General features: G+C 44.4%; 1 protein-coding gene across 2 annotated transcripts in view; it reads right to left on the bottom strand.

Moving 5' to 3' along the window:
* map3k15 (mitogen-activated protein kinase kinase kinase 15) overlaps positions 1 to 13,626 on the bottom strand; it is a 258,410-nt gene that overhangs the window by 13,318 nt on the left and 231,466 nt on the right. Inside the window, exon 30 of one of the 2 annotated variants that reach the window (XM_049009996.1) lies at positions 5,980 to 6,076. The exons of the other annotated variant lie outside the window; for it this stretch is intronic. Within the exon in view, the coding sequence (XP_048865953.1) occupies positions 5,996 to 6,076 (81 nt within the window). The 3' untranslated portion in view covers positions 5,980 to 5,995. Of the gene's footprint in view, positions 1 to 5,979; positions 6,077 to 13,626 lie in introns of those variants that run through there. 2 annotated transcript variants of the gene reach the window in all.

A 13,626-nucleotide genomic window follows, 5' to 3' on the forward strand; every position in this document is an offset into this window, starting at 1 on the left:
CTAAACCAAGAAAACATGTTTCAAGGAAATAAGTTTTCTTTCACCAAAATGCTTAGTTTTTGTTATAAAAAAGTGTACTGATTATATTATTCCTTTTGAGTTTGCCCAACAAAAAATGGGAGCAGCGTGTGGCTCTGTGGGCTAAGCCTGTGCGCCTGTCATCAGAAGGTCGCAGCTTCAAACCCCACCTCAGACTGTGGGTCCTTGAGCAAGGCCCTTAACTCCCAGCTCCCTGGGCGCCGCTACGGGTGGCAGCCCTTCGCAGACGGCTTACTCTATGAAAAAAGAGCAAGTTGTGGGAGGCATAAAGGCAATTTCCCTACAGGGACAATAAAAGTGTCTATTATTATTATAAAACCAGATTAAAAGCATCATTTTAAATGATTGTGCTGTTCGCTCCTGAGTCGCCTCCTGTTTGATGTCTCTCTCTCTCTGTTTTTCCTTTCTTTTGTGTGTCAGTATATAAAACAAATGCTTCACAGGTTTAGTAAAAACCTTTTGCAAACGTACGATATGCTCTGGGGCTGTTTCTGTCTCACATCACATCTCTGTTTGTTCATATTCTATTAAAGGTTTTGTACCATATACATTATTACCCAGGTTGCCCTTCCGGCTGTAGGACACCCAGTAAAAGAGCAAAAGCCTCAACTAATAGCATTTATATCTTTGTCCTCTCGATGTTTTTTTGTAAAACTCACTCTTCAAAGACAACGGTGCATTAAAAGCAGTATTTTATTGCGTCAATCAGAAGCGCATTTTACTGAGGGATAAAACATCCTTTCAGTGTAAATCTGTGACAGACTCAAGCAAAAACACAAAAACTTGTGATAAGACTGTAAACATCTCTGTATTAAAACAGTTCTGTGTTATTCTCACAGTCATTTTTGTACATCACACACAAATACAAATACACATATATGCCTGTGGTATGTTTAATAAAACTGTTTGTGCGATTAAAGACAGAATCACAGGTAATATAACACTTGGAGTTGATAAATATCACAAACACTGGAAATAAACAATGAAATGAAAAATTAATTGGTACTTACAAATGAATACGAGCCTGAAAAACATTTCGTTGGAGTAACAGATTTTTAAGTTTTAGGAAATCAAATATTAGACAAGAAAAAAATAATTGGGAAATACTCAGTACAGCCTGATGTTCACTGATGACAACAGAAAATATTGATTCTGAAGCCTGTAAGTTAAAAGTCTGAACTAAATGACGTCTCACACTTACAGCTCTGCTCTGGTATAAACCGGACATTAAAGCAGGAGCAGTTTACACTGAACTGTCTGCTGGTCCCTTAATGCTGGACTCTGTTCACCACAGAGATTCACACTAAATACAGAAATAAACAGCAGGTCACAGAGGAAGTGAGTGAACAGCACAGCACTGACAGTTTAGCATAACACAACAACTGCTAACTTAGGATCTCTGAACACAATCTCTGTGGGTCCAGTGGACTCTCTCGTACCCGTGTTTGTGGGGTTCTGGGGGCGGGCTGGTCCATGGGGCTGTGGATACAGGGAGGTTTGTGCCTGAGAAAGTTCCGGTCTGTTTAAATGAGATGAAAGAGTATAATGCAGATTACAGCTCTGTTCATTCCACAGACAGCATAGTGTGGGGCTCATCTGCACGTTTGGGTAAGATCCACACCTGCTACAGCCTCTGATGTAAAATCTCTTATACTCAGACAATCACAGGCTTCTCTAAATAAGGAAACCCCACCTCTGGCCCTCTGGAGCTGCTTAGAAACTTACCAGGGCCTTTTAAATCATCTGCTTACTGATTTAGGAGCAAACTGTGGCCTGTGTCTCTGGTGCACTGTCAGGTCTCTCTGTGACTGAGGTTAATAACGGCTGATGGAAAGTCTGTCACACGCTGGAGGTGATTCAGCAGCTTCACTCTGAACGTCTGCAGGGTGCGGTTGTGGGTCTTGTTTCCATGGTGATGATGGGGCCACAGGTCTCTGGGTCAAAGCTACACTAGAATGTCTGCTCTCTCCACTGTAGCTTTAATAAAACAAACAGGATCTTCACATGAATCCCAGAGGAGCTGATTTCTGTCAGCAGGACACCAGTAAAGCTCTCTGAGCAGAACCTAAGTTCTGAACTACAGAGTCCCCAGGATACAAATGAGATCTGATCCCTAAGTCTGTCATTAAGTCCAATTTGTAGGTAAGCTGGAGTAACACAAGCCATAATAATACAGTAATAATAAATTCATTCACTTCCTCTGTGACCTGCTGCTCATTTCTGTATTTAGTGTGAATCTCTGTGGTGAACAGAGTCCAGCTGCCCCGGCAATGGATAGATGGATGGATAGATTAATGGATGGATGGATGGATAGACGTAAGGATGGATGGATGTGTACCTTTGACCAATAAGGACATAGCAGCATTCCAGCACAGTAATAGGAATGGACAGAGTGCACAGACTGCATGATTATAGAGCTGCCATCTGCATATTACAGGATCATCCTGTATTTAAAAATAAAATGCTCTGTTCTGCTTTGAACCATCGTTCCCCCCCCCCCCCCCCGGCAATTTGTTTTCCATCAGGGAACTGGGAGGGTAAGGGAGGTGCCCCCTTCATTTCTTCAGAATGAAAGTAACAGTGGAATATTATTAGGATTCCAACTGACCAATTAGAAGAAACGAGAGAAACTGACCAATCAGATCATTTACATATATTTATACAGCAGAAACATTTATGTAAAGTTACACATATTGGAGAAATCATGGTCAGTCAGGCCCTGGACCAATTGGGGTTTGGGGTCTTACTCGCCTAGCCTAATGGTGAGATCAGTCTGTCGACTATGGGACCTGAACTGACAACCTTCCGATGTTGGTTCAGTTTCCTCAGGCTCCCGTTTGTGCATGTGGTCAGGGGCTCCCTCATGTTTCTCACGTCAGCAGGACATTTCCAGAGCACAGTTTGGAAGGAAAAGCTCCATACTAACAAGGAGAGACCCTGAGCCTCATTCAGAACTGGATCAGAACCATCATGTGATTCTCTGTAAGATCGTTGTTTGGGGTAGCAGTCTCTCACTCTCTATCAGAATGTTAAATCTGCCTCTTGAGGACGACAGAAGGCTGTTAATTATCTTTCAGAGCCACTTCCTTCCACGTTCTTTTGAATAACCAATCAGCAGCAGTCTAAGGCTAAAATACCCCCCCCCAACAATCCCCCCTGACTGACTGGGTGCAGTAGCCAGTATCTGTAGGCTGTTTGTACCAGTGCACAGGAAGTCAGGAAGTCAGGCTCCTTTTTAAGGCTCCAGGCCCAGATTCTCCCTGCGCTCTGGGAGAAGCTTTTCAGATGCACCGCTGAGGTCAACCCCTGTATCTGGCTATATAAGCAAAATATACATGATAGGGAGGTTTTTATTAAATCCATCCATCCATTTTCCAAACCGCTTATCCTACTGAGTCCGGAGCCTATCCTGGAAGCAATGGGCACGAGGCAGGGAACAACCCAGGATGGGGGGCCAGCCCATCGCAGGGCACACTCACACACCATTCACTCACACATGCACTCCTATGGGCAGTTTAGCAACTCCAATTAGCCTCAGCATGTCTTTGGACTGTGGGGGGAAACCGGAGAACGCGGAGGAAACCCCACGACGACATGGGGAGAACATGCAAATTCCACACACGTGTGACCCAGGCGGAGACTCGAACCTGGGACCCAGAGGTGTGAGGCAACAGTGCTAACCACTGCACCACCATGCCGCCCCCTATTTATTTATTTAGCAGAAGCTTTAATCCAAAGCAAAGTGCATTTGCAGTTAGTGTTAAGGGCCTTGCTCAGGGGCCCCATGGTGACATCACTGTGCTGAGGGACTTTCCGATGACAGGCACAGCGTCCGAACCCACTGACCTACATAGGGTACTCTAAAATCAGCCCGAAGATCACACCCTGGGGGGGAGAGAGCCTGCATTTGACCTCTGGAGCCCGCAGGCTACCCTCAGCCACTGCCCCCTCTCCACTATCCGCTAAGCCACGGGTCACATGGTCCAGTTTGCTGCCGCCTGCAGAGACAGTCCCGCAGAAATACAGCAGCGTTTAGCGGTGGGATCGGTTCCAGGCTCCCTGTGACCCAGCACCGGCTAAGAGAGTTTGGAAGATGGGCGGGTGGAGAGAACTCGGTACAAAGGATTTTTAAAGATCACCCACAACTAGCAGCGGTGACTGAAGAGCAGGAGAGGCGAGGGTGCTGTGATAAACCAGCAGGGGGCATGAGGGAGGCGCCGTGTCACAGTGGACACAGAAAGGTCCACATGTGCAGGCCGTACAAACACTGATGGGGCTGTGGGGGGGCGTGAGGGAGGAGCCGTGTCACAGTGGACACCGAAAGGTCCACATGTGCAGGCCGTACAAACACTGATGGGGCTGTGGGGGGGCGTGAGGGAGGCGCTGTGTCACAATGGACACAGAAAGGTCCACATGTGCAGGCCGTACAAACACTGATGGGGCTGTGGGGGGGCGTGAGGGAGGCGCCGTGTCACAGTGGACACAGAAAGGTCCACATGTGCAGGCCGTACAAACACTGATGGGGCTGTGGGGGGGCGTGAGGGAGGCGCCGTGTCACAGTGGACACAGAAAGGTCCACATGTGCAGGCCGTACAAACACTGATGGGGCTGTGGGGGGGCATGAGTTAAATAACAAAACTGTTGAAGAGGCCTGGGAATTTTTTAAAAGCACATTATTGCAAGTGCAAGAGGACTTCATACCTGTTTCCAGCAAGAATAAATCTAGGAAATTGCAACCTAGGTGGTTTACTAGGGAAATAAAGCATAAAGTAAGGAGGAAAAGGGCTTTGTTCCAGCAATGGAAAATAACTGACGATGACAGAATTAAGCAGGAATATCTAAGTCTACAGACTGAGTTAAAAAATGATATTAGACGAGCTAAAAGAAATGTCGAAAGGATGGTTGCATTGGAAGCTAAGGATGACGTTAAAAGTTTCTCTAGATAAGATTTTAACGACTCTGAGCTATTAGTTTAGTTCTCCCCAAGCGAGCTTGATGGGCCGAATGGCCTCCTCTCGTTTGTATAGTTCTTATGTTCTTATGTTCTTATGAGGTAATAAACAATAACAACTCAAAATGGAGCTGAGAGGAAACTGCAGAGACAGAGACTCAGACAACAGACAGTTCCTACAAGAAAGGCACATGTGATTCATCCTGGGTCACCAAGTGCGTTGGTCTGTCCACTAGGTGGTGCTGTCCAGGGAGGCCCCTCCCCTCACAGAAACACAGCCTCCTTATAAAGTCACATGGTTCCACAGTGAACTTCCTGTTTGCGCTGACCTCATGTCAGCTGCCCCCTCTGGTTTGCAGAGAAGCAGCCACTGGGCGTGGGTTCAAGAGGGACGAGAGGTCGTAGCAGACTGGGGTTTGGCTCCCCCTTCTGCCACCTGAGAGTAGCACATCCTATCAGGAGTGTGACTTTATGAGTTTAGTCTGATTAAAGTATAATGTTATAAAAATTGTGTTGAAAGTGAAAGCTGCCAAACTCTGACCTCCCCCCTTCAGCAGAGGTTGCATTTTGAGTCGTGTGCCCTTTTCACCAAGAAGGTCACAGCAGAAACACAGAGACTGAATCCTTAGCATTTAGCAAAGCAGACAGTGTGTATCCATGTGTGCAAATAAAGCTGCTGCACTCCTGTGTGCGAGTGGGAGTGTCCAGCTTTTCGGTCCACAGTCCTGTGGGGGGCGCTGTAGCACATGATCCATTCAGCTCTGCTATCTATCACACTGCTGGCCCTCAGCTGCTTCCTCTGCTCCCACCCACGGTGCCTCTGGATGGCCCTCCAGGTCTGGCAGAGGACTCCCCCTCTGCTCTACCCAGACCTCCCATGGGCCGCAGATGTAGGTTTATAACAGTCTGCACTGGGGATCAGCCTGCTGAAACACACTCACACAGCACAGACCCACACACACACTCACAGCTCCTCAGCACAGACACACACAGTGGGAACATGGATCACCGTAGCCGTAGAAACCGCAGGTCCTCCTTGGTGATGTCGTTGAGGATGTCATTCAGAGTGTAGTCCTCCATCACAAACTGCAGCAGAGAGATGACAGGGCAGGCAGTCTGAGTTTTGCTCCTTGGGACGGATGTGGAACAGCTAGACAGAGGGGTGCAGGTCTCAATCACAACATATAAACCCTTTTCTCCTGCTCTAGACAGTCACACACTCCAACATCGCTGAGTTAAGTATACAGCTCATTGATACAGGTCTGATCTTCTGAGCTGTGAACCTTATCCTTCTGACTGTAGACCTAGTGCACTAATCACTACTCCACCTGCTGCCCACTGACTCACAGTGTGAGTAGCGCTCCAGGTCCTCCAGAAGGCTTCCCACGCTGCACCACGCCCATACCGCATCCCAGCTGGCCACTCTATCATACTTATCTTCTCTGTGGTGTTTGCAACCACAGCCAGCTCCTTCAGCCAATCAGTCAGCTCCTTCTCAGGCTCCGCATCAGCTGGGATCTGAAACATGGAGGGTGGGTGGATGTCTGTGGTGGGGAGGAGAAGCTCATGTGCTGGAGGGTTTGGTTACATCAGTGTTGGACGCTGTGGGAGGTTCTGCCTACATGTGAGTCCTGTGTGTCACGTCACTCTACCTGTGTGTGTGTTTACCGATTGACCAGCTCTTGACTGGCATCAGCTCCAGGTCGTGTGCCCTCTGCTGGAGCCTCAGCACCCGCTGGTACTCCTCCTTCTGCACCAGCTCCTCCAGCAGCCTGCAAGTCAGGACCGAGCCATCCCACAATCCCACTCACACCACAGACGTGCTGCAGATTTAATCACTGGTGGCTTCTGTGTAGGGAACAACCCTAATAAAATACAATATTTGAATGCTAGGAAGCTTCATCAGTTTGTTGACATGGCTTTATAGCTTTAGCTTTATACTTTACCCGTAATTATCAGGGTGGAGAACCAAGATGTCAGGATATATTTGTCATCAGGACTAAAGGCATATTGAGCTGAACCCGCTGTCCTCACACTCTCATGGTCCTAAACTGTAATGCTCCAAATGAGCTGCTTTCTGGGAGATTAGCACCCCCTGCTGGTCACTGTACAGTCAGCACGTTTATCTGCACAGTTAAGTAGAGCTACAGTTATTGCTTGACTAGGCCATTTTATTGGACTACTGTCCTTTGTCCTAATATACAGGCACAGGAAGGGAATTGATTTATTAACCAAAATATATCCAACTCTGCTACAGTAGGTGGCGATATGGCTCCTTTCAGCTTGTCAGTATTGGGCTTTTTCCGGTTGACCTCTTACGTCAGAGATATAAAAAAATAATAATAAAATGAATAATGATGGATGTGTGGAAATGTGAAGTGAGACAAGCTTTAATTGCAATCTGGCCGGAAGAACTGATACACCAAGATCCGGATGGAATAACAAGAAAGTATTTTGTATAATGTACTGCTATGCTCCAAGCTTCTTGTGTGTACCGGCTTCTTCTGTTATTTCCGGGTCAAACCTCGGGGAGGAAACTGTGGAGCATGTGCAGAGTGCCTAGGCCAGTTTGAGTCCGACTGAACGTATACATGCAGGAGCAAATCGACTCCCATTTGCATTATCTGAGTGTCTTAGTCTGACTAAGAGAAATTTGAATTAGTACGATTGCAGTCAACATATTCCCCCACAGGATAGCATGTGGCTCAGTGGGCTAATCCTGTGTGCCAGTAATCAAAAGGTTTCACTGGTTCAAACCCAACCTCAGCACATTTGTGGCTCCTTGAGCAAGACTATTAGCTCCCTGGGTGCCCCAACAGGTGGGTGCCCTTCACAGATGGCTTCGTCTGCATCAGTAGTTCTTAAACTCGGTCCTTAGGCCCCACTGCCCTGCTTGTTTTCCAGCTATCCCTGCCCTACACACTGCTGATTACCTGGATCAGGTGTGTACAGTCAATCAGAAGCTGAAAGACAGCTGGGACTTGTGCGTGGGGCAGGGATAGCAACAGAACAAGCTGGGCAGTGGGGCCCGGGGACCGACTTTGAGAACCACTGGTCTACATAGAGCAAGTTGAGGGAGGCGTAAAAAGACAATTTCCCGACGGGGATCAATGGAAGTGTCTATTATTACTCCATGTACTTTAAAGATCCAGTTTTAGTCAGTCTAACACAATAATTCGATCGTCTTAGTGTGCAAGTAAACATACTGACTGCCCCTGGGGAATGTGCATCACTGTCACACCCCCGACGAGCAGAGTGCACCTGCTAATGAAAGGAATCCCCGACACCTGCGCGGGGGCTGGTCATGTATAACCATAACACAGTGGCAGCCAATGAAATCGAAGCAATTTTTTGCAAAGTGAAGAGACACTCCACGGCACTGAAAAATCTCTGTTATATTTTTTTCAAGTTAGGTTGAAATGCGAATCATTTTGAAGCATGTTTCCAAAAAAGCATGAACAATTTTCTCCATTTTTTGTAGTCACATTCACCCATCATCTTCGTTGTCTTGATATTGATGTATTTCATAAACAGCTTAAAACTATGGTTACAGTACTATGTATTTATTTATTTATTTATTTATGTCACTTTGGTTTTTAAATCAATATGTAAATTAAACATACATAGACAGTTATGAATAAAATGTATTGTTTATTGAGTCTATTTATACAGAAAGAAACAAGTACTCAGGTTCTCATACTCAGGGGTATGAAGATAAGATACACATTACTGCTCAAAAGTTTGGGATCACTTGCAAATTTCTTTGTTTTCCAAAGAAAAACACATTTCCATGCAATTCACAAACAATGTTATGCACATCTACATTTTTGCATAGAGGCCTATTATCAGCACCTGTCAGTCTCCTGGTATGGCTGCTAATCCAAGTTAATAATTTTATAAGGCTAACTGGTTATCAGAAAACCCTTTTTGCAATTGTGTTGCACAGCTGAAACCTGCTGTACCGAGAATAAGGGAGCAAAAAAAGGAGCGTGGAACTTTTTAGGTTACTTTAGTATCTGAAGCATCAGCAGCTGTTTGTTTGTTTACAGGCTCAAAATGGCCAGAAAGAAAGAACTTTCTTTGGAGACCCGTCAGTCTATTGTTATACTTAGAAAGAAATGATACTGTTTCTAAACTGCCCAATACTGATAGTGTATCTTCTCTGTGATTTAATATGCTTGTAAACAAGTACCTGCTGAATCAAGACAAAACCCATAATTATGGGCCTATTCATTTCAATGAAGAGGCCCATATTACTCTTCACCTAGTAAACTACATTTTCCGAATTTGCACTTAGCCATTGAAATGAACAGAGATGATTTCGCCGCCAGGTCATAAGGCTTGCCTAGCCGGATGGACTGACATATAGCTTGTCTCGGTGCACCTTACGGTTTGCGTGCAATCCCCTCTCAAAGTCGAAAAAAAACTTTATTACTATTATGGGCCTCTTCATTTCACTGAAGAGGCCCATATTACTCTTCACCTAGTAAACTACTTTTTCCAAATATGAAATGGACGGAGCTCAGTATGGTGCCAATTTGTAGGGCTTGCTTAGACAGACGGACTGACATATCGTTTGTCTCGGTACACGTTACGGATTGTATGCAATTCTCTCTCAAATTTGAAAAAAAAAACGTTATTTATTATTATTATTATTATTATTATTCCATGAATTTCGGTAATTAATGCGGATCGTACTGTAGCATGCACCCAGACAATCTATATATCAGAAGTGAGTCCTTTATGGTGTGAGGTGTGCTATTACTTTTCTTTACAGAATGCGTTACCATGGCGACACTAATCACGATCAAACACACTAAAAATCCCATAGGAATGCATTGAATGCCAACTTTTTACTAGCATTAGCCTATACCTAACCAACCATGTGAATAGTAATATGCATCGATCTTTTTTTCATTGCAGTGAATAGCCCAATAAACAGAAGCAAAGCTCCTGCCTATTTCAGTCAAAGTTTTTCCAATTGGCCAGTGTTCATGCCACAGCAACATGACTCGGTATTCAACCGCAGACCTCATCACCCAACACCCCATGTCCACCATCTAACCCGCACTCGTCTTTCATCCCTCATTCTCTCCCATTGACTTCAATGCATTTCAGTCAAAGTTTTCCTACTCGGCCAGTGTTCATGTCATAGCAACAAGATTCGGTATTCAGCCTCAGGCCTCATCACCCAACACCCCATGACCACCATCTAACCCTAGATTAAGGCTATACTGGATTTCAAATGTTAACAAGTAATGATCTGAGAGCAGAGGACTCTGTGGCATAATAGACACATGTTCCACCAGGATGCCATGACTAATGATCAAATCAAGGGTATGGTTGCAGAGATGAGTAGGCCCGACTACATTCTGACATACACCTACAGAGTCAAGAATAGCTGCAAACGCTATTTTTAAAAGATCACTATCCTTCTCCATATGAATGTTAAAATCACCCACAATAACGGCTTTGTCAGTACTGACCACCAGGTTTGTTAAAAAATCAGCAAATTCCTTAAGAAAATCACTGTACGGTCCAGGCGGTCCATACACAATAACAATGGTGATTTGGGGTGAAGAACTACAGAGATGAGCCAGCAAGGCTAAGAACAAGAGTTTCAAATGTGCTGAAACTCACACCATATTTCTCAGACACTCCTAAGTTGGACTGAAAAATTGTAGCAACACCACCACCTTTGTGATTTGGTTGAGGGTTATGCTTATAACTGTATTCCGCTGGAGTAGATTCATTTAGTGCCATGAATTCATCCGGTTTAAGCCAGGTCTCAGTAAGGCATATGGCACCAAGACTAAACTCAGTAATTATTTCATTTATTAATAGTGCTTTAGGAGCCAGTGATCTTATATTCAGAAGTCCAAGTTTAAGTTTAAATTTTGCATCAAAACTGTTTTCTAGTGATGGATTCATTGTGATTTTAATTAAGTTATTATGGCATAATCCATGGTGGAATAGTTCTCCATGATTAAAGATGCGGGGAGCAGACACAGTCTCAATGAAATGAACCCTAGGTGACGACTCTAAGCGACTAGCAGGCGGTCGGTTATGCCCGTTTGCCTGCCGCCTGGACTTGGCTCTAGTTAGGCAGCAATTTGCCTGTAGACTACGAGCTATGCTTTTAGACAGGAGGTCGACACCAGCCCGCGAGGGGTGAATACCGTCCCTCTTCAAAAGCCCAGGCCTACCCCAGAACATCCGCCAGTTGTCTATATAACCCACACCATTTATCGGGCACCATTCTGACAGCCAGCGATGTAGCGACGATAATCTGTTGTACATTTCATCACCACGCCTAGCAGGGATGGGGCCAGAGCACGTTACTGACACACACATCTTCTTCACAAGGTTGCATACCTCTTTAAAATTTGCCTTAGTGATCTCCGATTGCCTCAATTGGACATCATTAGTGCCGACATGGATAATAATCTGAGAGTATTTACTTTTACCTTTAGCGAGCACTTTTAAATTTGCCGTGATGTCGGTCGCTCTGGCACCAGGGAGACAATTTACTATGGTCACTGGAGTCGCTACTCTCACGTTTCTTAGAATAGAATCGCCAATTACTAGTGCACTTTCAACAGGCGTCTCAGCGGGAGTTTCACTGAGTGGGGAGAACCTGTTGGAAACGCGAATAGGCAAATGGCGCCGGTGTGAGTTTACATTCCATACATCTATGAACTAATGCTGGCTGATGCTGTCAAAGTCATTTTTACACTAAATCAAGGTATTAGGTAGGCAACTACAACTGAGTTAGGTGCCAAACATGGGGCCTAGACATGGTTTTCATTACGACTGCCTACCATGGTGTTGACAGGTGTGGCTTGTTAGGGAGTCAATCCCAGAACAAACATTCTGTTAAGGTTTTCAAACTGCCAAACTTTCAAAATAGTTTAAAATATTCTTATCATAACATAGTCTACTATGGTAAAAATAGGTCACACTGGCCAAGCCTAGGTAATTATTAGCCTCCAATGAAAACTGTTATGTCATGTATGTAGTCCAATTGGTACATTGGCTTGTTTAGGAATGTTTCACATCCTGGATAAGTATTACTAAGAATGATGTCAATTCCAAGAAAAGGCCTAATTGCTGTACATTCAGTTTCTTTCCTAAGACACAGGGCAGTTATTTCATTAGTGAGTTGACTTCCCAATAACCAACAGGGATTCAGTTGACATGGCTGGTAATTCCTCCCTGGAAACCTGCTCCATTGGAAACTTCCTGAAGCACTGACCTGTCACAGGAACTGTCCGGATGGATTGGCCAAAGAATATCTAAGAACTGTGAACATGGCTTCTCATTAATTCAATGTTACTACTAGGTTTTTCAAATTTAAGATCTGATTTAAGTATCTCTGTCTGACAGTGCTCCTTCTCATTAGATTCACATTTCAAGAGGTGTACTCTCAAAAATGACCTCTTGGCAGCTTAACGGAAATACTTTAAAATGTCATATTTGACCCTGGGAGTTTATATTGAAGAACTTGACTTGAGATAGTTCTGTTTTCAGCATTTATTGTTCAGATATGCTTCTTTCAACTGTATAAATTTCATTCCCATCACTATCTACACTGTCAACCATGCCCCCGAAGTAGGGGGTCCGGTGGGGGGTTTCTCACCTGTGACCATTTTCAGATGGCAATATATCAAAGAATAAAGGGTTATTTAGAATGAATTTTCATCTGCTTACAGTATCTTCCTCAAATAACAAAAATATATAAGAATATTGGATGTAGGTGTGGTGGTGACCCCACAGCTTGGGGTCAGAATCTGAAAAAAGTGTCTGGGGTTGAACCAAAAAGATTTTTGCAGGTCCATAACTTTGAAGTGCTTCTCCTGAGCTTAATTTTAGCCAGATTCTGAACGAGCAGAGAAAAGTAGGCCAGGAGAGCAATTGTCATGAAGATATGGTCTCCTGAAAACCCTTACAAATTATATGCTCGATTCGCGAGTGCAAAAAAAGGGGGTGGCACCCAAATTTGAAAGGGCCATAACTTTGGACTACATCAGAATTTTTCAATAAAACTTGGGGAATTTTCAGTGTTCTCTATAAGGATCAAAAATACCAAGTTTTCATCAAAATCAGGAATGATGCCCATGGAGCCCCTGGTTGATTTGGCATGGACTGACCCCATACTAATCCTGTATGGCAACATTTCACCAAGCTTATCAAGTTTAAGTTATTGTTTACAAGTTGTATTGTGTTTTTGTTATTTAAGTTTATATTCAAAATTACAGTAAGTATTCAATAAATGCTAAGTTGAGAAATTTTGTGTATCGTTTGTTGTTATTAGTGTGATATTGCATCCATCCATCCATTTTCCAAACTGCTTATCCTACTGGGTCGCGGGGGGTCCAGAGCCTATCCCGGAAGCAATGGGCACGAGGCAGGGAACAAACCAGGATGGGGGGCCAGCCCATCGCAGGGCACACTCACACACCATTCACTCACATCCAGAAAAAGGGTTATTATCAGCATCCAGGACCATCACTCTCTAAGAAAAAGACATGATGAAAAGAAAAGTAATGATTACAGTGCAATGATGGGGAATCTTTCACCAACAGGCATCATGACATTGAACATGCACGAACACTCAATCCTCAGTTGCTTCACTC

Source organism: Brienomyrus brachyistius, chromosome 4, assembly GCF_023856365.1.
Source record: "Brienomyrus brachyistius isolate T26 chromosome 4, BBRACH_0.4, whole genome shotgun sequence".
Classification (NCBI taxonomy): domain Eukaryota; kingdom Metazoa; phylum Chordata; class Actinopteri; order Osteoglossiformes; family Mormyridae; genus Brienomyrus; species Brienomyrus brachyistius.